The following is a 23,380-nucleotide window of genomic DNA, read 5'->3' as shown; positions in this document are numbered from 1 at the left end:
CAGGCTTTTGTTGTTTACATGGTTCAGTCCAGGCAACTTTATATCATGTTTTACCTTAGCTTCATCATTAATCGGTTGTTTGCATTAGTGAAACTGTTCCAATGACAGTGTCAGTGTTGTTCCCCGTTTCTGCCACTAGATGAAGACAGAACGTTGATGATGAAAACTGACAGCAAATAATTGTCAGAGCAGGTGTAGCTCGGTGCTGTCCTTCACTTGTGTGTCACACTTGTGTTGTTCATCTTCCAGACACAACGCTATGTGGTCAGAGTCAGCAGTCTGAAACAGAGAAGAAGCTGCTGTCAATCCGGTCCAGGTTCATCGACAAAGTGTCTGAGCCGGTTCTCAGAAAGCTGCAAGATAAACTCCTGGAGGAGGGGGTGATAGGGGATCGTGAAATGGAAGCCTTTTCAGACCAGCGAAACAGAGCAGCCAAAGCAGGAGATGTGATCGACACAGTGCGAAAGAAGGGTCCGGGAGCATGTTCGGTTCTGATCGCTTGTCTTTGTGAGGAAGACAAATTTCTGTCCAAAGAGCTAGAGCTGATGTGAAGCAGGAACAGTGTTAGGACGTCCTTTGCTCCATCCCCAGCTAAAGTCAGTCCAGGTCCTGAAACTAAAGCAATGGAACATTTTCAAACCATAGAACATGGTTTAAATAATAGTTCTCATAGAAAACACGTTCATCAAACTGCACAAAACTGAAATGACCCATTTCAGCAACCTAGAACTCAAATGCATTAATTACTTCTAAAGCTTATACAGTATGATATGGATTAAGCTTTGTCAGTCATTTTGACCTGCAGATCTTTTGGTGTTTATAAACTGCAACAACTTCTCAGCACTATAAGAGGTGCTGTTTCATAATAAAAGCTCCTTGAAGTGTTTTATTCTGAAATAGTGACAAATATGATCAATAGTTTTTTATATAAACCAAAATTACACAGTTTGTTAAAGATGTAAAATATTTTATTTTCTGTAAATGATTCTAAATCAAATTCCACATTTATCCCCAAAACTAAAACAAACATCATGGTCACTCTGTTTACATCCAGTAATAAAAAACAAAACAAGGCTTCATGTCTTTCTGTACACATTGGCAGAGTCCTGATAAAACCTCATATGTACACGACAACAGGACTCTGGACTCCAGAATACAAAGTGACCCAACAGGGAGAGATAAAAAAAAAGAAAAAAAAGAATCACACACAAAATGAAAACTGAGGCTGTGGTGAAGATCAGAGTCTGTTCAGTCAGACCGAAACAGAAGCTTACACAACAAACGGTGAGGATGTTACGGTAGCTCTCACTGGAGTGGCCTCTAAACTTCTGTGTCTTTCTATTGTTGAAATTTATGATACAGATATTTACACGCTGCGAGTTCAGATGTTGAACTAACCGTGGATTTAGAAAATAGCTTCATCCAGTAATAAATACAAAAACAAAATCTCTTATTTTACAGAAAATTAACAAAAAGCGGGTGGAGGAAAAGGAGAGCGACTCATGGAATCAAGTTTCTCTGGAAATTTATATTTTTGTGGTTTTGTGATTTTATTAGTGCAAGTTAATAATCAACCTCCTGTGAGGACAAGATATTCCGATATTTCAGGGGCATTAACACGATATACACACACAGAGGACCAGCCTCTTCATTAGCTTCCTGTTATCATTACCTCTGGTCACTTTTATTATTGTTTACTTCTGATATGAAGCCAAGCTCTGCAGCTTCAGCACCAAGACAAAAAGCGAGTGAGGTCAGTTCATCCATTTCCTGCAGTTGACGGCTCCACAGTGACAGGGGATCTTATGCTGGTCGTCCTCCAGGTCAAACTTGTAGTCATAACACAGCTGAGACACAGAGACAGAGACGAATCAACCATTTGTCACAACAGCCGCTGTCCTTTTCTGAATGTATTTCAAAACAGTGCATCCAGAACTGTCTGACACAGATAATGGTTCGTGACTAAATTGACCCAGACAGCCCGAGTGGTGCGGTACCTCTTCTCCTCTCTGGATGCGCCTGCAGGAGCTGATGATGATTTTGTTTTCCTTCTCTACAGTCACCACCTCAGTGATGCAGTTGGGGGCACACGAGTGGTTGATGTACCTGTCAATCAAAGAGCCACCCGTTCACTTCCACTGAAACAAAACAACCAATGAATGTAAACATCTGCATTTAGGTAGAACAGCAGGTCCCACCTGGCTGGGCCCCCGGTGATGGTGGCGTCGATCACATAATCGTTGTCGATCCGAAACATGTACACACCACGGTTCTGAGCACAGAGAACAGTTTTCATCCTCAAACCAAGTCTCCAGAGTCCAGCTGGAACCAGCACGGGACCAGTGTGTGCGCGTGTGTTACCTGCGACTCGTAAAGCCTCTCCTTGCGATTGGCTACTTCACTTCTGATGATGGTGCCGATGTATTCGATGACCATGGTGCACTTCTCTATGTCTCTTGCCGCGTACAGACCCAGTCCCTGCAGACAAACACACAGTCAGAACCAGTCTAACCCAGTAATCAATCAGCAGCGCTGGATGTGTCTCACCTGGATGCGAGAACGGGCCAGGTAGACGTTGCTCTTCCACTCTGCCTTCATGCGTCGGTACTGAGACGACTTGGAGTGGCGGCCCTGATGAGCCCCTGCCACAGACTCGCCTGGAGACAGAGAGAGGACGCCAGGAACGAGGCCGACAATGGAGCCCACCGAGCCCTGACACCTGGGAGCAACGCTGGTCAGCAGGTAGGGCCTGAAGCCCAGACAGAGAGTTAGTCCACTGATACACTGGCAGCTTGCTCTATAGTTCATAAGCCCAATATCCATCTGATCATTTTCACGCTGTGAAAACACTGTGTCCCAGTGACTCACCTGACGGTTACCAGAGGTTCTGACTAATGACTGCTGCTGTGGGGGTGACCTTACCTCTTGGCCTGGCAGGCTTTGGGTTCAGTGCGGGCTGAGCCAGATGGGTTGAAGGCCAGAGGCCACTCCATCAGAGGATTCCTGCCATAACGGAAAGTGTAGCGTTCACAGGCCTCCACTCCTGGTAACTACACAGACACACACAGTCAAACACAGATACGTCAGTCTGAGGCGCCGTCTGAGGTTCCATCTCATGCCCGTGTGTTAAGTACATACAGACTCTAGGATCCTGGTCACTGCAGACGTGGTCAGACCGAACAGATCTTCTCCCTTCAGGTAAACTGGAAATAGCTTCAGAGCCCCACTGGAGGCTCTCATCTGTGATAAGGGTTCCAGTATCTGATCCCAAACAGCTGCCGACACAGACACAAACATTAGGTCATTCACTCCAGTTCTGTATGTAGGTCCATTTAATACTTTACTCCAGTATTGCCACTGTTACTGTATCTCTCTCCTCTACAAAGACTGAACCTGTAGCCTTTACCTGGTCATTTGAAACCACTGAAACCATCGGATCCACCTCCTGTTCTGACAGAAAACAGATGTTGCTTACCTTTAGGTGTTGGTCCAGTCAGAACCAGGTCTTCGTGTCCTTTCTCCACTACCTTAACCTTAAACAGTGGCTCACCCTCCTTCTCTTCAATGTAGCACATGTACTTGCAGCGTCTGAGAGCGAGAGAGAAATGGAACAACCATGATTCAGTGCCATGCTGTAAAGCTGGTTCATTACTTCACTCAACAACTAATTCACCTGTTGTTGTAGCGCATGCTCCAGTAGAAACGGTTGGCATTGTAGCCAATGGGGAAAATGGCCACCTTGTTGTGGAAGCTGTTCATCTGATGTGGAAGAAGGCGGCCAATGGCACGGAATAGCAGGCTGCCGACCCTGAAGGTGTGCTGCCGCTCACCGCGCTGCACCACGGCAGCAATTTGACGCGCCTCGTCCCGCTGCACGTACACCCGCCGAAACACTGTGAAGCATCGCAGCTCTGAATCATAAGGGTCAGAGGCCATCACAGCTGCTGGGTCGGGTATTGGACCTGGTGTTGAAGAGGGGGAGCCGTTGGAAGACCTGTCACCACTGAGAGGAACTGTCCTGGGCTTATGAAGGTGACAGAGCATTGTCTTATCCTGGAGGAGGAGAGAGGAGGGTGGTTTGGCTACATCCGAGGCAGGTGACCTTACCTCTTGGCAGGTCAATGAACGTGTCACCTACAGGTATGTTCTGAACAGTTATACTACCTTGAAGAAGGTACAGTGGGCGTGTAGAGCACAGGTGAAGTGATAGGTGTTTGTGCAGCGGAGGCGGTTGCAGCCGCTCGTGGCTCCGATCTGTTGGCAGTAGGCGCAGCGCAGAGTCAGGCCTCGTCTCAGAGCTGGCTCTACGTTGATCAGTGCACCAGCCTGAGTCTCATACACCTCACTGGACCATAGGGCACAGTTCAAGTGAACCTGAGACATGGAGGAAATCAATTGTTCATCAAGACTGCACTGGTCCAGATTAGAGCAAAGTAGAAAGGACTGACCCCCAGAGACATACCCATAGGTCCAGGTCCAGGTTCAAGAGTCTAGCTGGTCCATCCGTCTGCCCATCTCCTTGCTGGTGACAGAAGCAGCATCTTCGTTGGTCTTTGGGCAAAGGGTCTGGGTGAAGACATGCCCCCAACTTCTTTAGAAGCAAATCCATTTCTTCCTCAGTTGGCATGGCAACCGCCTCATTTGGAATGCAAGGACCCCTGGGTATAAACAGGTTCAGAGGGATGCTACCATTATATCCTATCTGCTGTGACGCTTACCGCTGACTAATACTAACCTGCTGAGTGTGACGCTAATGCTCCAGCGTCTCCAGCGTGAATTCTTGATCCTCTTTCCAGGCCGAGCAGACTCATCACCTGGGACTGCCCGGGGGTGGGGCTTCAGCTTCACCTTTACCTGAAAGTTGATGAGAAGCACAGGCATTAAGCGCATCCCTCCTCTCACCTGATGTACAGTCCTCCACACTTGGCGACACCCACCTTGAGGCTGTCTGTTCGTGGTTTGCTCTCAATAGCGATAGCCGAGGCAGGTGGAAAGGTAGGTTGTGGGGATGAGGAAGCAGTGGGAGGAACTGAAGATTGAGTGAGGGGCAGTGAGTGGACAGCGATGGAGGACATGTTGTTTGAGTACTGGTGTTGTACTCTGGTGGGAGGCGGGCGGTCAGAACCGGACATCAGGACGGGGATTGTAGCCTGAAGACAGACACAAAGATGAGGATTATGATGTCGTCATACTCAAGGTCATCGCTACGTTTTTATTTTCCATAAACCAAATGACCAATGACATAATCTCTCACCTTGTTTCCAGGCAATTTGCCTTGGACTTTAGACGTGTAGAGAGCAGAGCAGTTTGGACTACAGAAGACCAGGTTGGATCCTGGTCTTGACTGAGTCTCCTGTAACATAGACACAATGAGTTCAAGTCTGATCTCTATGCAGTTTTACCCTCTGTCTGATGAATTCTCCTGGATGATCCAACCTGTTTGAGCTCTCTGACAATGCGAACTCCATTTCCCAGCAGTGCCTTACAGTAGCTGCAACACTGGGGCCTAGCAGCTTGGATGTAGTTCATTCTGACACCTGCAAAAAAAGAAAAAATAAGCAGCGAAGCAGACAAAAAGGAAGATTGAAGGACAGATACGATGCGTTTACAGACCGGTGTTTCCCAGAGCAGGAGGTGGCCTCAGCTGTCTGATGCCTGCTGAACTCTGCATAAAACAGAGAAGTCTTTTTATGGGCAACGAATTCCACAGGAACCGTGTAGACAGAACCAGAGTTTTCTCTCCGGCGAGTTCAGCCAAAGTCCTACTTTAAATGTGTGAAATGTGGGTAGCTTTGTTTGTTTGTAAATGATGTGTCGAAGTTTATGTTTTCACCCCCCACATTTTAAAAAGGGCCTGGCCAGGCCTCTAAAGACACTTAAAAAAATGGTTCTTCTTCTTCAAAGATAGTCATCTGCTGGTTCATCCCGAGTCCAGTCAGCATGATCACCTATATGGGCAGAGCTCCTACCTGCATCAGGGGGACTCGGACTCCAGCCAGCAGAGCCAGAGAGCTCTGCTCGGGGACGGGCGGTCGGCTCAGCTGGTAGTTGACACGGCCAGAGACCCGCAGCAGCTGCGTTATGGCTGCCATGACACCTGCTACATTCTGTAACCCATGGAACAACAGCAAACACTTTAAAAACACTGACCGTTTTATACTGTAAAACACACGAGAAATATGTGACGTGCTAAGCTGATGACGTTTTAGGTAGGGCGGTTTAACTAAATGCCACACTGGGTATCAGAGCAGAGGCCTGTAAGTTCAACCTAGGTCTGTGCTGTACAAGCTTGGCTTAAATGTGTTTCAAGTGGTTCTACAACCTTAATAACTTTATGCAAAAGATTCAAAGAAACAAACCTAAAAGATTCATACACCAACCATTTGACATTAACAGTGTGAGTCTTTGGAGAAATCTGAAAAAAACAAAAACATGTGTCCAGTGTACAGAGATACAATCTACCTGGGCTGCAACAGGGTTCAGTGTTATGGCTATGGTAACCAGGTCCGTGTTGGAACAGGAGGGGGGACCCTGAAGGGTTGGTTCAACTTTCACTTCCTGTTTCACTGCAGAGCCTGGGGGTCAGGTAATAATGTATGAGCTCACACTGTGGTCAGTTTTTTAGAAACCTGTTCAGTGTAAATGTGTGCTGACTGACCTTTGCCCAGAGAGCAGGGCATCATGGGTATTGTAGGTGAGGAGCAGGGGGAGGGACGCTCCACTTTGATGAAAGACAGGTCAGGGTACCTGCTGAGCTCCATGTCTGCAACGCTCTCTGGAGATGACGACGGGATGAAGCCATCCGGACTGTCGCGCCCTAACAAGTCCTTGAGCCTGAAAAAAAAAAAATCATAAAAATAAAATAAAAGCAAAAACATGGCAACAAGGAAACAAGAACAGAACACATGAAAAAAATGATTTAAATATATTTGTTTCTTCACGTCATCCTGTAGTTCTTTGTGGTCAGAGGTTACCTGTGTTCCTCCTGGATGTTGTGGGGTGGAGTTGGCAGCGAGGCCGGGACATCCACTGACTTCAGATCCAGAATCTCACTCCCCTTCTGCTTCAGGCCTGACGCTTCTTTCGCAGAGGGAAGAACACTACTCACTTGATGCACCCTCACCAAGAAACACAGCAGTGAATTAAGAGTATCAGACTAAACATCTTACCGTCCTGCTCTGGCAGCTCCTTTGGGGCCAACTCCTCTGTCATAGCAAAGCCGTTCACTAGTTTCTGTCGAGCCACAGGTGGCGGGGTTGGGGGCAGGGAGGCTGGTGGTGTGGGGGGGTTACTGAGGTTATTCTGCTGGAGAAGAGAAACGTACAAATCATTACTTCATTTTACTGAATCAGTAAGATGATTAACGCAATTCACTGCTGTATTACTGGAGCATCACATAAAGGAAATTGAGACTTCCTGTAGTATTATATACACACACAATACACTCATGGTATTAGTGGTAAAATGCAATATTATTACTATCTTTATACATCAGTATATGCAGCGACAATAGTACTTGCCAACTCTGTCCAAGCAGAAGTAGGAGTTACTATTACCCATTACCTTGTATAAAAGGAGGCTGAGGCTAGTGGTTTACCTTACTCATTAACATTTTACTGCAGTAGTACCTTGTATATGAGCTGTGAGTAGTAGTCACTGACTCCGTCCAGGCAGGCGTTACCAAAGGAACCCGTCAGTCTGGAGTCTCGGCCCAGAAAGGAGCCGCCGTAGGGGGTAAACAGACTCAGATCCAACCCCAGAACTGGCTCCATAAGAGGCAACACTGACAGCTGTGTAGGTTAAAATTGAGTAATGAGAATTTGAAAGTAGTGAAGCAGAACCAAAACCAGACAGCTGGTGCGGGCTTACCTGTGTGAGATGTGTCACTAGCTGGTCAGAGGAAGGGGTGGTCTTGTCCTCCTCTTTTTTCCTTCTCTTGTATTTAGGAGGAGCTCTGTCTTTTTCGGGCCGGGCCAATCTCTTACAGCGTTGACTCTTTTTACCAGACAAATCCGGCAAATCCAGACCCGGATTATCTGTCAACACCTTCAGGAGCAGAGGTTAGATAAAATGTTTTCAATGTGTAATATTTTGAAACAAGTTAAAGGTTCCTTCACATGCTTATTTTCTTGCTAAAGAATTGGACCTTGATGCCTCAATAAGGTGTCTGTAACTTTTTATTCCATAAAGTCCTGTAGCTCATTCACACCTATTGTGGAAGTGCAGTGGGTCACAGGATCCAGCTTGTTGTTTGGCTGAAGCTAGCGACTAACAGCGTGCTAACGGCTAACGGTCCATTAACAGCCGGCAGTAAATGAGACCTCATGGTTCTAGCTGAAGAGTCTGAAGCTGTAGAGGACCTGATCCCACACAGAATCGTGTAACTCGCCAGTAGCTGCTTAGCTCTCTGTGTCGCTGGAGCAGATTCCTGTCTGTGACCCACGCTATGCTGCAGCTCCAGTGTCTAACTGTGTGCCTTGGAAATACTGTTTTGGTATTTCTGCGTTTGTCTGGGCAGAACCGCAGATGGTTCTGAGTGGTTGGCAAGGACAGACAAACTAAACTGTGGAACTAAAACAAAAAATCATGCATAGATGGGATTAGCTAAAGTGAAGTGTGTTAGCATATGCAAAATCCTCCTTTTGAACATTCTGGTATATTTCTGTGACTCTGAGTTATGTTGACACCTTTAAGCTCATAGCTGCTCACTTAAATATTAAATATGATGGTAAAGTCATTGGGATCCTGCCAGCCGCTCCCCTTACCATATTGCCATGGGGACCAGGGTGGTCTTCCTCCTCGGACCGAATGCTGTCACTGGAGGGCTGGCGGCAGGCGATGAGTGGGCTCTGCGCTGTAGGAGACAGCATGTTGGACAGAGACGCCTTATCCTTCAGCAGGTGTCTGAGCAGCTCCTTCCCTGCGTCTCCAGAAGAGGGAGACAAGAGTCTCTCACGACCACCCTCCTCCATCTTTACCACACCTCCGCCACATGCTCCAACCTCCTCACGCTCCAGCTGCAGGAAGAAGCTAAAATTATTGGTGCCACTACAACAAATACAACCAATGTGTAACACCATACTAAAACCTGAGTTATATCTGGTTACAAAACTAATATTGTATAGCATATTATAGAAACTACCCCAACCTTGACCTCCAGACGGGCTGCAGTAAGGGGGCCTCTTTGAAACTCCATAGCCAGGGCAGAGGCTCTCTGCTGGGCTGCAGCAGTGACAGACAGTTGTCTCTCCAGCTCAGATGATGTAGCCAGTCCAGACCCCTGAAACAAGGAGACATCTGATTGGTCCATGCTGTCTTGAGTGGGAGTGAAGCAGGAAAGGCCAGAGACAGGTGGAAGGTGTGGGACTGGGATGTCATCGGAATGTGATGACAGTGGCACCCTAGCTCCACCTCTGTCTGTAGAAGAGTCTCCACCTTTCTTCCTGCTCCCCTTTTGTCTTTTTGTCATCAGGGAGGATGTCAGAGTACAACTGCATGAGGGATGTGGGGGGCTCCAGAGGAGAAACGGAGGAAAGCAGGAGCCAATGGTGTGAAAGAGGAGGAAGCAGACATGTCACATCCAAAGTGATGACCTGCAGGATAAGAGGGGGTCGTCCCTGTTATTATCCTAGTTGAGTGTACCTTTCCTTGCACTGAGGTTCCAGCAGGGCCCAGGAGCCTTGGTCTGGACTGAAGATTAGAAGACACCAAGTTTAGAGAGGGCCCATGCTCCAGCAGGACTTTGTCCTGCTCAAAGAAAAAGGTGAACTCCAAAGTGTAGGGGTGTTGGGGTGGGAGAAGTTCTGCTGGGAAATGTGACCCCACGTGCTGTTGTGGTGGAGGCCTGGAGGTTGAGGGGGACTCCAGGGGGTCACGGGGCAGCTCAGAGTTAAAGACGCGTGTTTGGGAGAGACTTTCCCCACTAAAGGCGGTCACTGACTACCTGCACCTGCAGAACCCCCAGGACCTGTAGTTTGACTGACCTGACTTCCAGGTACGTTTCCCACGACTCCTTGTTGCTCCAGTTCCAGTCTCTGCTGCAGGGCCCGATGACGCTCCACCTGACAACACATGGACAACAGGTTACCAGCTGCCTCTGTGCTACCGGTCTTCTGAATGGTAGTGGCAGGGCAGAGTTTCACCTCCTGCATAAGCTGGACCCTCTGGCGCTCCTGCTGCTCCCTCAGCCGCTCCCTTCGCTCCCTCTCCTGAAAACCCTCGCTGAACGGGTTGTTGTCATCAAACTTTACCTGGAGGACAGGAAAATAATTTGTTTCAACTTTAATTTTACAACAACTCAGCAGTAAAACAATTTGGACAAAAACATTAATTCCTGTATACATGTTTCAGACAATTCTAAATCTTTAGTAAAAAAGAAAACTGCACAGCTGTTGTGTATATCTAATGCTTGAAGCAACATCTTCAGAAGTGAGAATAAAAGCCTTTATCATAATGAACAATATGAAGATTGGGTGAATTAGAAGCACCAAAACATTCATTTCATTTATTTAAAATATCTAAAGACTAAAATAGCTTCTGACTCTGCCCAGATTTACGTGGTTGTAGAGGTTAGGACATAATGATTAAGAGCAGTGTGAGGAAGAATTAGTTTTGTCTTAACTCCAGTCCAAATCCTCTGAGTCACCAGACTCAGAGTCTGCATCCAGAGTGACTCCAGAGTCACTCTGGATGCATTCAGTTGTGATACCTGAGGAATGGCTGGGGCTCCTTCTACTGCTGCTCCATTGGGCCCTCTGGGTTCTGCAGTGAAACCTGCTTTTGGAGTGGTGAGCCCAGTCACCATGGCTGGGGGCGTCTGGGTGGGAGCCTGAGGAGAGTTTGGCAGGGCCGGGGCAATCTGAGGAGGCATCCTCTGTCCTATCACCCCTGGAGCTCCACTGCCTGTCGTCCAACCAGGAGAGACATTTGGTATATGGATTGCAGAGGGATCACCTTGACGGGGCAGCATGGGGACCAGTGGCTGTGGAAGGAGGCTCCCAGGGACGGCAGGTGCTCCTGCAGTCATAATGGGTGGGGCAGCTGGCTGTTGCTGCACCAGAGCTCTCGGCTCCTGGTGTTTCGCCCTATATTCCTCAATCAGCTCTGCGTGATCCTTCTGCTGCTTCCGAATCTGAACACAGAAAGATAACAGGCAACAGTCAAGACAGGTGCACAGGAAGGTGTGTTCTCTTTTACAGGTGTAGCAGTGACCTGCTCCAGCTGTTTCTGCACTGCCCCCTGCTGTTCAGTTATGCAGCGGAGTTGGGCAGCATCCTCGTCAGCAAAGGCTCTTCCAGCCTTTTTGGCCGTTCTTTGTTTGGCTGACAGAGCTTTCTTGGTCTTGCGGTGTGCAGTGATCTGGTCCTCCAGGAGGCGCTGCTGCATCTGCAGGAGTTGCTGCGTTTCTGCCAACCACTCCTCGTACTGACGCCTCTCAGACTCGTCTGCAGGACACACGACAGGTTTAGGCTACTGCTCATCTTTCAACCAGCGAATGCAGCATCATGCTTTTTATTTATGCTATTTTGTGACAGATTTGACCTTCTCGTGCTTGTGTTACTGAAGAGCAAAATGACTGTACATGAGGCGACCCTCATGTTTCTGATACTTACTGACAAAGCCTGGGGCGAAGCTTGGGGGACTGGGGCGCACCAACTGTGGGTTCAACTTCTTGTCCTGGCAAGCAAAAAGGTCTCAGTTCATAAAGGAACACATTAAAAAAAAAAAAAAAAAAAGGAACAGATTTATGTTGTCCTGCTCGTCTGAAAGCTGTTTGAACCTTTGAGTATTTTTCTTCTCATGATGGTGCCACGTGTGTGGCTGAAAGTTTTAGCAGCTCTGTCCTTCTGTGTTCTTTTCCTTGCATTTTTTAAAATGTTTTTCCCCACCCTGCGCCTGTTTCTTCTACAGATCTGTATGGAGTAATTTCAATTTCAATTCAAATAAGGGCACAAACCTTTGCACTTTGCTTTATTATCAGTTTTCAAGGGGGGACCCTTTAGATTCCAGTAGAGATGTGGAGAAGACGACAATGCTGCAGAGCTGTAGTTAAGCACCGTGAGAGAAGACAGAGGTTCAAGCCATATGTACCATCTGTTACTATGGGAAACGTCTGCTCTCTCTCCAAGAAGCTGGATGAACAAATGGTGCTTATGAGTCTACAGTGTGTACCGGGACAGCAGCCTGCTGTGTTTCACCGAGACATGGCTCAATCAGGACACACCAGACTCTGTGGTCTCTGTTAACGGATTTACGCTGGTGCGAGCAGACCGGAGCACAGCGCAGAGCAGCAAGAGGAAAGGTGAGGGACTGCCGGTGTTTGTGAACAACAGATAGTGTAACCCGGACCACATCACTGTTCCTGCTACAGTCTCCAACTTCACCCAGTATGTCAACTGCCACACAAGGGACAATAAAACCCTGGACATCATACTAATATCAAGAACGCATATACCTCTGCCCACCTACCCCCTTTAGGATGCTCTGACCACAACCTGATTCATCTCTCCCCTGCTTACAGTCTGGGGGTGAAACAACAGAGGCCACATGCCAAGACATTGAAGATGTAGACAGAGACAGAGCTACTGAAGGACGGCTTTACCACCACAGATTGGGACGTTCTCTGCAGTCCACATGGGGAGGACATTGACAGTATTGAAAAATCACTGGATCACAGATACTATACTTACTAACATACTTTCTGTGTGGAAAACACCATGCAAACAAAGACAGTGCAGTGTTTTCCCAATAACAAGTCCTGGGTGACCCCTGAGCTGAACACCCTTCTAAATGAGAAGAAAAGGGCCTTTCTCGCAGGGGACCAGGAGGAGCTGCGCAGAGAACAGCAGGACTTAAAAATATAAAATCAGGAAGTGCAAAGACACCTACAGAAAGAAGCTGGAGCATCGCCGGATGTCTGAAGAGGACTGAAACACTCGGGCCACGCTGAGGCTGGAAATGGTTGCTAAGTCATGGGTGACCAAGCCTGGGCAAAGTTAGACCTGTTCCTCAATAGATTTGATTCTGCCCAGCCCTCAGTCTCCAACCACTCGGCCTCAGCTGCAGCTGTTCACACCGCAGCACCACGCAGTCAACTCTGCCCTTCCTTCGATCGCAACAAAGGGACCCCCTCAACAACCCACAGATCCAGACCAGGCTCACTCTGAACCAGGTTAGGAGGGAGTTAAGGAGAACAAAGGCCAGAACGGCCAAAGCAACAGGCCCTGATAACTTCAGCTCTAGGGTCCTCAGGAAGTGTGCAAACCAGCTCGTCCTCATTCACCTCCGCATCCAGGTGAGCTCAGCACTGGACAAACTGCAGTTTGCATATCGACCAGGCATTGGGGTTAATGACACCACCATCTACTTGCAGCATTGAGCCCTGTCTCACCTTGAGTCTCCCGAGAGCACTGTGAGAGACATGTTTCACTGCTTAGGTGGAAGCTGGAGGTGGCAGGTGTGCACCAACATCTGGCTGCTTGTACCATCAACTGGCTGCGGCACTGTGTGTCTGTATTAGTCTGCAGCTAGGGGGCACCTCAGGATGGTGCTCTCCCCTTTCTGCTTACTTTGTCAGACATTAAGTACAACTCCCACCACTGTCACCTGTAGAAGGTCTTAAACGACACCGCCATTGTTGGCGGTGTTTTGCTGGTGTTTAGGATCAGGTGGTTGTTCTCACACCAACCCACAAAAGGAGCTTAGTGCTTGTGTTTGACTTCAGCAGGTCCCCTCCATGCACACTGGCACACACACAGGACTCAGACATTGAGACTGTGGACCTGGGTGTTCAACTAAAAAAACTAGACTGGTCAAAAAAAAACAAAAAAACACAGAAGCTCTGTCCAAGGGGGGCCAGAGTCGCCTCTACGTGCTGATGAGTTCTTTGGTGTGGGCAGACAGCTGCTTTTTATGACACTGTGTTGGCCTCAGTATTCCTATATTGAGTTGTGTGCTTCGTGGGGTGCAGTACAGGCAGAGACAGGTCCTTGGCTGCACACTGGAGTCCATCGAGGAGGTGGCGGACAGAATGATGTTGACAAAACTAACATCCATTATGGATAACCCCTCCCACCCCCTGCACTACACTGTAAAGGCTCTGACTAGCATCTTCAGCACCAGAAGGTTACACCCACAATGCAGGAAGGAGCACTGCCGTGTGTCATTCCTCCCCACAGTCATCAGACTTTACAATATAGCATTGTAGTGATATGCAATGTGTAACTATATGGTGTACTTCTATATTGTATTGTTTGTGGAATTTCCAAAATGAGTGAAATATCATTTTTTTCACTCTCCACACACCAAGTCTTATCTAATCTAATAACGAGAATACCAGAACTACAATTGCAATAAAGTCTATTGTTATGCTTTAACACACCTGCCCCACTGGGTGTGGAGGCTGTGGAATTCGCTCTGAGGGTGGGGCCACTGGACCTGTTGCTGCTCCTGGAGCCGGCTGGAGTCTGAGCAACACACAGAAAGGAATATTCAAATAGATGCGTCTGTCAGCCAGGGCAACATTGCATGATAATTAAACAGCAGGTTGACAGTCTTTCTGTTGATAGGGTTATACCTGTTGATGACCATAGGGTTCAGTCCCATGTTGCTTTGGGTCATCACCTTGTTGATGCCCTTCAGAGCCACCATCTTAGCCTTCATGATGGGGTCAGAGATGGAGTCAAAGTCCGCTAAAGAAACAAAAGCACAAGAGGCCTGATCAAAGTAAAAGCATCACTCATACTGTAAGTAGGTCTGCAAGAGATCAGATGTAACAGAGTCCAGGTGTTTGAGGATGTAGATGTGTATTCAGTTCTGTCTGGATCCATGTCTTACCCATGTTAGGAAACACAGAGTCTGTGGACCTCTGTCTGATCAGGGCCTGCATCTGTTTCTGCTGTTGCTGTTCCTGCCGCTCCTGGTCCAGGAGATCCTGCAGGAGGAGGGGCTGTTCCTCAACAAGCAGCGGCCTGGATTTGTTCTGGTTCTGCAGAAAAACTGCCTGGTCCTGGGTTTGGCTGGAGCTTCCAGGGTTTGGAGGCTTGACCTGGGGGTTGAGGTGCATGTGAGGTTGGGCAGGTGGGAGAGACATGGGGTGGGGAGAGACTGAAGGACCCTGAGGTAGGGAGGTGAGAAGAGGTGACGGGGAGGATCCAAAGATTCTCTGCTGAGGCTGATGAAAGATTGGCTCTGGACCTATAGAGGAAAAAAGAAAAGACAGGCATCAGGTAGCACATAAACACAGTCAGACTCTGTAATTGAAAGGAGGTGACAGTGTTTGTATCGATTTTACCTGTGGCAACAGGAGGGTGAACCCTGGGACTCATAACAGATGAAAGAATATGTTCCTGAGTTTGCAGAGCTGGCAGGGCACCAGCACCAGACTCCTCCACCTTGTCCTGCAGGGGCAAAGCAGGGATAAAATCAAACCACCATTGAGTTTTGATCTTTTATTGAATAGCATGGATAAATAGAAATGTTCCCACCTTTGTGTGGAGGGCAGAGGACTCCGCCACCTCGACCCCCGTTGGTACTGGGGGTCTGCTATCTGTCTTTTTGGCCCCATCCTGCTTCTCTCCTCCAGCCTTCTCCTCCACAGAGTCCCCCAGGTCGAGGTCCTCACTGTCCTCCAAGTTCAGCTCAGGGTCTGCATAGGCGATCAGATCAAATTTCCCCGATAGAAGAAAGTCATCAAGGTGGAGGTCGGATGCACCCAGATCCAAATCTTCTTTACCTAAAAGACATTTAGACATTTAAAGACACTGAAGAGGTATGAGGCAGACTCTGTACATGTGCAGTTTAGGATGAGGGTATACAATATTTCTGTAGCAAAGAGATAGGCACAAGTCTGTTCGGACTTTACTGTACAGATTGACAAAAAGAGCACCAGTCACAAAACATTATTCTATTAATCACACAGAAATCTCATGTTTAAATGTGTGCAAAGTATGTTTTATCCACCATGGTCCTGATTTTACTAAACCCAAAACATGTATGAACCAGAAAACAGGTTTGTGTTGATTCATTGCTTATGTAAATGTAGAGTTTGTCATGAGTGTGTTGCTGAGGTACACAGCAAACAGGGAGAGGTCAAATCTGATTCCTCTGATCTCTAAATCTTGTTTGGTCGTACCATCTTCAGGGTCCAAGTTCAGGTTGAGGTCAACAAGATCTTTGACCTCAACATCCTCTAGATCCTTAACGGCTGAGTCTTCACCATCTAGATGCTCCTCTATTCCATCAGGCCCAGGCAGCGCTGTCTCGCCTCCCTGAGTTAGAGCCACTGTTTGACCCAAGTGCTGCTGGTTGAGCTGCATTATGCCACCTGTCATCAGCATCTGCTGCCCCAGAGGGGGTTCACCCAGCCTGGACCCCTGACTGGGCCTGACCAGAGATGTCTGGGAATCTCTGGGGCCCAGCTGCTGCATCCCAGTGTCCAATGAGGCAGGCAGAGGGAAGGGCAGCCTCATGCGAGCGTCAGGAGCACGGTGCCGAAGCTCAATGTATGGCTGCCCCATGATGCTGTGTTGCTGGATGGGGAAGGAGCGAGGGAGGACATGCTGGGGTGCACCTGGGGGTGTCAAATAGTACAAGAAGCTTTACTTTTTACCATTTACTGACTGCAACTACAAAATTCAAATAAAAATGCCCTGACCTGGCATCAAGTTCGGGTGAGTATTAGGAGCAGTGAGTGGTCGGATACTGGTGAACTCCCCAGATCTCCTCATATGGACAGGGGCCCCCTCCACAGTACTTAGGCTAGGTCCAGGCACCGAGGCCTGTGGAGGATGCAGGAAAGAATCCTGAGAAGCTGCTGGTGTTCCTGGAGAAGCACTGAACCTGAAACGGATAGTGGAGCTATAAGAATAACAGACGACATCACAAGGTCGGGATCATGTTGGTTTCAACTCCACTCACCTCGGGGCCAGTCCTCTGAGTCCCAGCTCTCTGGGGAGGTTCTGCCTTGGGAAGGGAGCTTCGCTAGGGGCAAAACCTCGAGAGAACCTTGGGGCTGGAAGCACTGTTGCCCCCCCCGGCTTCACTATGCCAGGGTAGGGAGGTGGAGGACGACCAAACAGGTCTGATGAAGGCGCTGTGGAAGAATCTTCCTGGGACCAGTGACGAGGTGTTCCTGAGCCTGAAGATGGACCAGCAGTTGGTACCGAAGTTCCAGCAGCAGGTTCATGGAGTCCTATCTCCTGACGTAACGCACTCTTTTGCTGCTGCTGCCTTAAGATGAGCTGCCGGAGCCGCTGGCGCTAAAAAAAAAAAACAGGAGGAGAATTTGAACTCAGTAGACAGCAGGAACCAACTGAGCTCTCTAAATCTAAATGAAGCCATCAACCTGTCTGGTATAACACCTGGCCCACCTGTCGGAGTTTCTCATCGGAGTCTCCAATTTGAGGCAGCATCCCATCCAAAGCAACAGTAGCTAGGGCTGCCATTTCAGGGCTTGCTGTCTTGTCAGTTTGTGAATGTCCTGGTGTCATGTGACCTGACTCTATGGAGTCATGACTTAAAGTCTGTCCAGATAAACCACACTCCTCTGACATCCCAGGGTGCTTTGGGGTCTGATTGCTGGGAGTTCTGGGAAACAAGTCCTGTTGCTGTCGTCCTGGAGACTGAGGGGAAAAACAAATCACAGAAAGGTAAAACACTGCAGTCAGTTTGCCATAGCATATAGAAAAAGCTTCAGTACAGACAGTACCTGGTGGCTTGTCCCAGCGAAGGCTGCCGTCTCTACAGACAGTCCTGGAGCCAAAGAGGACCCGGATGCTGCAGCCTGAGGAGTGAAGGTCTCCCCTGGGGTCTTCTGGGGACGTGGTGTGGAGGGCTGTTGGGTGTATGGGTCCAGGGTTGGACGCGGTGTTCCTACGGGCTGAGCGTAGGGCTCAGTGCTTCTCTGACTTCCTGGCGACCGAGGGAAGCGCTCAGTGACAAACGGGCGGGGAGTCCCTGGGCTGGAGGCATATACGTCAAAAGTAGGGTGGGAGGGTGAAGGTCTACGATTGGTGGACTGCTGGTTATACTGATCCAGTCGTAGTGCAGGAGGTGTGGGGAGGTACGTGGGCTCGGAGTGTGGGTGTGGTGTACCCGGGGTGTGAGGATTGGTGTAGGAGTCGGGGGAAGGTCTGGAGGCCAATGGTGACTGTTGAGAGAAAGGGTCTGCAATATGCTGGCTGTAATCAGGTCTGGGGGTGCCAGGTGCCTGGGCATAGGGACTGCGATGGGGGGACCCAAGCCCTGACAGTGGACTGGAAGGAAAATCCTGTGACTGAGGAAGGGCAAATCCTAGTTCTGAGAGTCTGGATGGGTCCCTCCTGTTTACTCCTCCTGTGCTGGCAAAAACATCCTGCTGAGGTTGGTGCTGGGGGGGCATTGGGGCTTTAAACACTCCACCCTGAACCAGCTCAGCAGGCACAGGTGTCCGGAGGTTACTGGCACTAGGGGAAGTCTTTTGGTAGGCATCCGCTCGGATTCCACCTTGTCTGGTTGTAAGGTCAGGGGCAGAAGAGGAGGGGGGGCTTATCATGCCTGCTCTGCTCACATGAAGCCCTAGAAAGAGAAATCAAACAATTGTCATCAAACTAAATGATATGGAGGAAATGCTGATCTGACAAAACCACCTGGCTGGTTACCTGGTTGGGGTCCAAGAACTCTAACGTCTGAGCTTTTCGAGTCGGGGGACAGTGCTGGTGAGCCAAAGGCATCATGAGGCGGGGATGTGCCTAGCGAGTTGCGATGTTGTTGCTGGGAACTACCTGACTGTGTGTTTGGACGAGGGGTCCCTGCTACCTTGCTGTAAGGATCCCAGGGTGAAGAGGGGCGGGAAGAGGGTGGGGAGAACATTTGGGGGGAGGTTGGAGGCTGATGGAGAGGGGACGAGGGGTGAGGAGAGTGAGGCAGTGAGGGAAACCCTGAAGGGGGAGGAGCTTGGGGCCTGAGGAAGACATCAGTCAGTCCTGAACTCCCCTGCTGTCTGGACTGACTCAGTGGGGAGCTGCTGTCCCCAGTGATCAGCTGTTGGGTGGGGGTCATGGGGCTGTGACTCCCGGGCTCAGGGGACACTGTTCCAGGGAGTCGGTGGCCCGCCAACAGCTGCTGTTGCCTCTGCTCTTTCTTTACCTGCTCCAGCTTCTGAGTGGCCTCCATCTTGGCCAGCTGTTTGCTCTTCTGACGCATTTGCTGAGAAAAACAAACAGACGCAGAGGAGGACAAAACCAAGGAGGACAGGGCAACAAATGTCAGTGCATTTAATGGTCTCAACAGGTGGAGTTAAACATGATGACGCTCACTGTCCCTCTCTGTGACTACATGTCAAAGGAGTTCATAGCGTGCAGGGAAACAGCAGAAACCACTTGACTAAAACACTTCATTAGAAAGAAATGCTTTACTCCTTATGTGGTTCTGGTTGTAAGGGAATGGGGGAGGGGTCTTTCACGGCCCCCCACCCCAACTTGCTGTCTGTCTGTCTGTCTCTCACCTGGTTATATACACTGCTCACACTGAAGCTGAAACCACTGCCATCCTTCATTGGACAGACTTCACACTAAGGTAACAGCACTGCTTTCAGTGTCATGTGGCCTCAGAGCTCAGGTGTCTGCTTTATACCTGCTTCTATCAAATAATAGTGTGGTATACTTGGTTTAGAAAAGAATATTTGAACTGGGTCAAGGAGACATAAACAATGTAGAAATCTAAAAAACCTGAAAGGCCCTGAGACCGCTGATCAGTGTGAGGTGGTGCTGAAGGACAGCAGCAGACCAACATTCAGAGTTAGGCAGCTTCCCTTAAGAACAAAATCAGTCAGTTCTGAAACAGACTGAGGCCACATACACCATCTCTGGAGTCGACTCTTCACCAAGCAAAAACAATAAGAACGGCTAATGTGAGGCAGGGAAATCACATCTGCCTGTTCTTCTGCATGTTGATATATAAACAAAACTTGCCCAGAGATGGTGACTGAGACCAATCCTGGTCCATGTGTCTAAAATCCTCTTTGGTTAGAGTCTGTGTCGGCTCTGTCTGAATCCAACTCTTCCATTTTTCAGGTAAATGCCCTATAGGTCAGTAATAGTTCTTTTTTTTTAAATGGAAGAGCTTTCCACCATCCAACAGAAGCATCAGGTTACTGTGGCTATCTGGAGCTGATCTGGGTCATGTCAATCCAGACCCATTAATAATGACTCAGTGACATAAATAGTTTTACAGGCTCTGATGCTTGTATTAAACCAGCTGTTGACCTCCAGGTCATCAGCGAAAGCCTCAGGGTGTGTGGACCAGCACAGCACCAACCCAAGACAGGAAGAGGATTTCAGACATTTATGGGCCCAGGGAGTCTGCCTCGAACAGGTTTTTCCTTAAAATCTTACCAGAGCCTCTTTGCCACCTCCTGCTACAGATGCCTGGTAGGGACAATCTTTATCTGTTGGTGATTTTAGGGCTTTGCTTTGGGGGAGATTTTCCTGCATCTTCTTACCGGCTCTCCATCTGTCATTAACCTCTCCCTTTTCAATGACAAGTACATCACATTAGTTGGAGTGAGTGAGGCCCAGCACACATGGACAACTTGATCACAACAGGCCTGCATTAAGCCCCCATCCCACCCAATCATCCACTCCTCTGACATGCAGCCTGGTGGTTATCATGGTTACTACTGAGAGAGTAGGAAACCAACGCCGTCCGACCACAGGAACAGGTCTTTACTGGGCTATATTTCCTTCAGTAGAAACACTTGTCAACCATCTACATATGCATAAGATGTTCAAAAATATAAATATTAAAAATAAAACAAAAAAAACAATAAAGCTGACTGTTTTTTTTATCATAAGGGAGACACAAACCTGTGGCAGGAGTTTGGTGTTGATTTCTCTCTGTTTCTACTTAATGCAAGGAATGATGTGTTAAACACAAAAACACTTGAGCTCAGCTTACCTGTCTGAGCTTCCACTCTTGTTCCTGCTCCGACTCTCTGGGCCTCAGTGGGTCCCTGAATGCCACCTCTGTCTCCATGGAAACAGGGTCATATTGGCCTGGTGGTGGTGGTGGCGGCGGTGGCAGCGGTGGGAGCTGGTGCTGCGGGGGCGGTTGTCGCTTGAAAGGCTCGTTTAGCTGCACCTTGTTGATGCGTTGAGCTGCCCGATTGTCTCTGGCCTTTTGCTGCAGGGACAGAATCATCGGGTGGTTCAGACTCATTCTGCAGACGAGACTAGCTACTAAGACAACATGAGCTGAAACGTACCACGTAGGGTGCTCTGTCTTGAGAGCTGGCTTTCCTCCACAGCTTGGTGATCTGCTTCACTCTTGTGGACCAGTCTGGCACACAGAAAGGCAGAGATCACTAGTGTGTTTAACAAGTCCGTTTTCTTTTCACCTGTTAAATTATGTTTGCACTACAGAAAAAGAGCAGTGGATAAATCTGACCATGACTTGCTGCAGCAAGTTAAGCTGAAAAACATTTAATTGTCTACCTGGGTACTGCTCCTTCAGCTGTGGGAAGTTTGTGTTACAGTAGAGGACTGGAGCCACGGTGGCCAACTCTCCCAGGGTTTCTTCTCTTTCCCACTTCAACATGCCCCTCTGGGCAGTTGACATTGCATCCTGCTCGCCCTCTCCTGCCGGTGTCTGAATGTTTGGGCCGCGGTCTTGAGGAGGTCCCTGAGGAGGGGGCATCCTCAGGCCTGCTGGACCCTGGCCACTGCTTGGCACCACAGGAACATGGGGAAAGTGAGGAGTAGCTCCCATCAGGCCATTCATCAGCGGTAGACGGGGGTACACACCAGCTGCTCGGACACAGAATCAATCAATCAATCAATCAATATGCCTGATCACATACTTTTATATTGTTCTATTACTGTGTTCTCACAGAAACAAGACATCTGAAGGGTAAGGAACTACAGCAGACATTTGTCAATATTTAAAGGTTTGTGGATTTATATAAAATGTGGTTCAATTCCTAATGCCTGGAATCTGCACAAAATGATCATTTTATTGTCTGCTTCATTAGGATGACTAAAGGCTGGAATCAGACTCCAACCCCTTTTACAATTGTGGAGCCCTGATCACTACCAGTCTGTGTGTTTGATGCCTACCAGCAGGTTGTGGATGCATTTTGTTTCCAGCAGCAGAATGTGGATGTTGACATTGCTCTAATTGCTGGTTGTTGCTGCTGTTTGGACTGAGAACAGCTGTGAAGACCTCCTCGACATCCTTCCCCTCCAGCTCTACACACAAAAACATAATTCTTATAGAACTGAAGTTGGGCACAGCATTTTTTTTCCATTGTGTAGCTGCTGCTCATTTGATAATTTTCTACTTTCAGCTGGTGAGGTGTGCTGGTCTTACCTGGGATCTTGTAGAGTTTGCTGAGAATGGCACCTAAAACAGAAAACACAGCATTGATGGGTCAAATGATTTTTAAACTTACTTTAGATTTATTATACAGCATATTGCTCTTTGTTTTTGCGGTGCCTTTAATCTCACCGTCAGTGACCATTTTGTCAAGCTCAGGACTCAAAATGACATCCAGAGGCTCCTCATGTACCACCCTATGGGCCTGTCCACCACTTCCTGTTGGATCAGAGGTCAAAGAGGGCTCACCCCCAATGGAGCTGATGTCGAGACCAGCTGAGACACAGACAGGGAAAAGAAACGGACAGTATTAATTTGACTTAACTTACAGACCAGAAAGACAAGAGATTAAAAAGATAAAGAGGACAGGAAAAAGTTGAGTCAGGAGGAGACGCTGCAGAAATTTGAGAGAGCATTTAGTTAATAACAATACTCTGTGATCATGAAGTTAAACAGGACCATGCTCTCGCTTAAACTTTGTTTTACATGTCAGAAGTTCAAACATGATTCCACTGTTCTGCAGGAGAAGGGGAAAAATAAAAAGGTGAAGAACAAAAGAGGGAGGTCATCATCCTGTGGGGTCTTACCAAATGGAGAGGGGGAGCGCTCCACCTGGAATTGACCTGGAAACAAAATAGTAATTACAATCTGAACTGACTGGATTTGGCACGCAACTCTGGGCAAGAGCTTTGAGTCAGCACCTCAAAAAGGTCCTTGTTTGTTTGTTCAAATGAAACCTTGTCATGGGTCTCAATGACCAGGCAGAAGCCCAGTTAGTTAGAAAGTTAGTAAGAAAACACTGAGCAACATGATCAAAGCAGTGCAGGTGATGATGGGTGAGTTATGGTAACCTGAGTATTTGTACCTGTGGGTCCTGTAGCCAGTATGTGCGGGTCAGTGTTGAGAACATCAGACAGATCCACTAGAGTGTCCTCGCACAAGGCTGAATGATAACATACATGATATAACACATGCGGTTCACAGCGTGAATCAAACACAAATGAAAGATGAAGATCTAATACAAATTATC

At 48.3% G+C, this 23,380-nt stretch overlaps 1 protein-coding gene across 1 annotated transcript in view; it reads right to left on the bottom strand.

The window, feature by feature from the left end:
* Positions 1-946: 946 nt before the first annotated feature.
* LOC114853983 (histone-lysine N-methyltransferase 2C-like) overlaps positions 947-23,380 on the bottom strand; it is a 42,301-nt gene continuing 19,867 nt past the window's right edge. Inside the window, 49 exon segments of the mRNA XM_055507714.1 lie at positions 947-1,847; positions 1,998-2,106; positions 2,199-2,272; positions 2,362-2,478; positions 2,548-2,749; positions 2,923-3,050; positions 3,139-3,275; positions 3,476-3,588; positions 3,674-4,053; positions 4,165-4,374; positions 4,463-4,658; positions 4,736-4,854; positions 4,938-5,150; positions 5,255-5,353; positions 5,437-5,537; positions 5,614-5,665; positions 5,970-6,107; positions 6,463-6,575; positions 6,659-6,834; positions 6,975-7,080; positions 7,170-7,305; positions 7,629-7,790; positions 7,870-8,046; positions 8,766-9,017; positions 9,149-9,280; positions 9,984-10,061; positions 10,143-10,250; positions 10,709-11,131; positions 11,212-11,444; positions 11,613-11,676; positions 14,381-14,465; positions 14,576-14,690; positions 14,836-15,195; positions 15,293-15,398; positions 15,486-15,733; positions 16,133-16,570; positions 16,655-16,839; positions 16,918-17,258; positions 17,370-17,621; positions 17,708-18,555; positions 18,639-19,185; positions 20,935-21,159; positions 21,242-21,315; positions 21,471-21,782; positions 22,092-22,223; positions 22,345-22,377; positions 22,483-22,626; positions 22,938-22,973; positions 23,216-23,293. Coding sequence (XP_055363689.1) covers positions 1,755-1,847; positions 1,998-2,106; positions 2,199-2,272; positions 2,362-2,478; positions 2,548-2,749; positions 2,923-3,050; positions 3,139-3,275; positions 3,476-3,588; positions 3,674-4,053; positions 4,165-4,374; positions 4,463-4,658; positions 4,736-4,854; positions 4,938-5,150; positions 5,255-5,353; positions 5,437-5,537; positions 5,614-5,665; positions 5,970-6,107; positions 6,463-6,575; positions 6,659-6,834; positions 6,975-7,080; positions 7,170-7,305; positions 7,629-7,790; positions 7,870-8,046; positions 8,766-9,017; positions 9,149-9,280; positions 9,984-10,061; positions 10,143-10,250; positions 10,709-11,131; positions 11,212-11,444; positions 11,613-11,676; positions 14,381-14,465; positions 14,576-14,690; positions 14,836-15,195; positions 15,293-15,398; positions 15,486-15,733; positions 16,133-16,570; positions 16,655-16,839; positions 16,918-17,258; positions 17,370-17,621; positions 17,708-18,555; positions 18,639-19,185; positions 20,935-21,159; positions 21,242-21,315; positions 21,471-21,782; positions 22,092-22,223; positions 22,345-22,377; positions 22,483-22,626; positions 22,938-22,973; positions 23,216-23,293 — 9,200 coding nt within the window. The 3' untranslated portion in view covers positions 947-1,754.

This window comes from Betta splendens, chromosome 4, assembly GCF_900634795.4.
Source record: "Betta splendens chromosome 4, fBetSpl5.4, whole genome shotgun sequence".
Lineage (NCBI taxonomy): Eukaryota > Metazoa > Chordata > Actinopteri > Anabantiformes > Osphronemidae > Betta > Betta splendens.
Note: the sequence above shows the minus strand (reverse complement) of the source record. Positions and strands in the feature narration are given on the sequence as shown.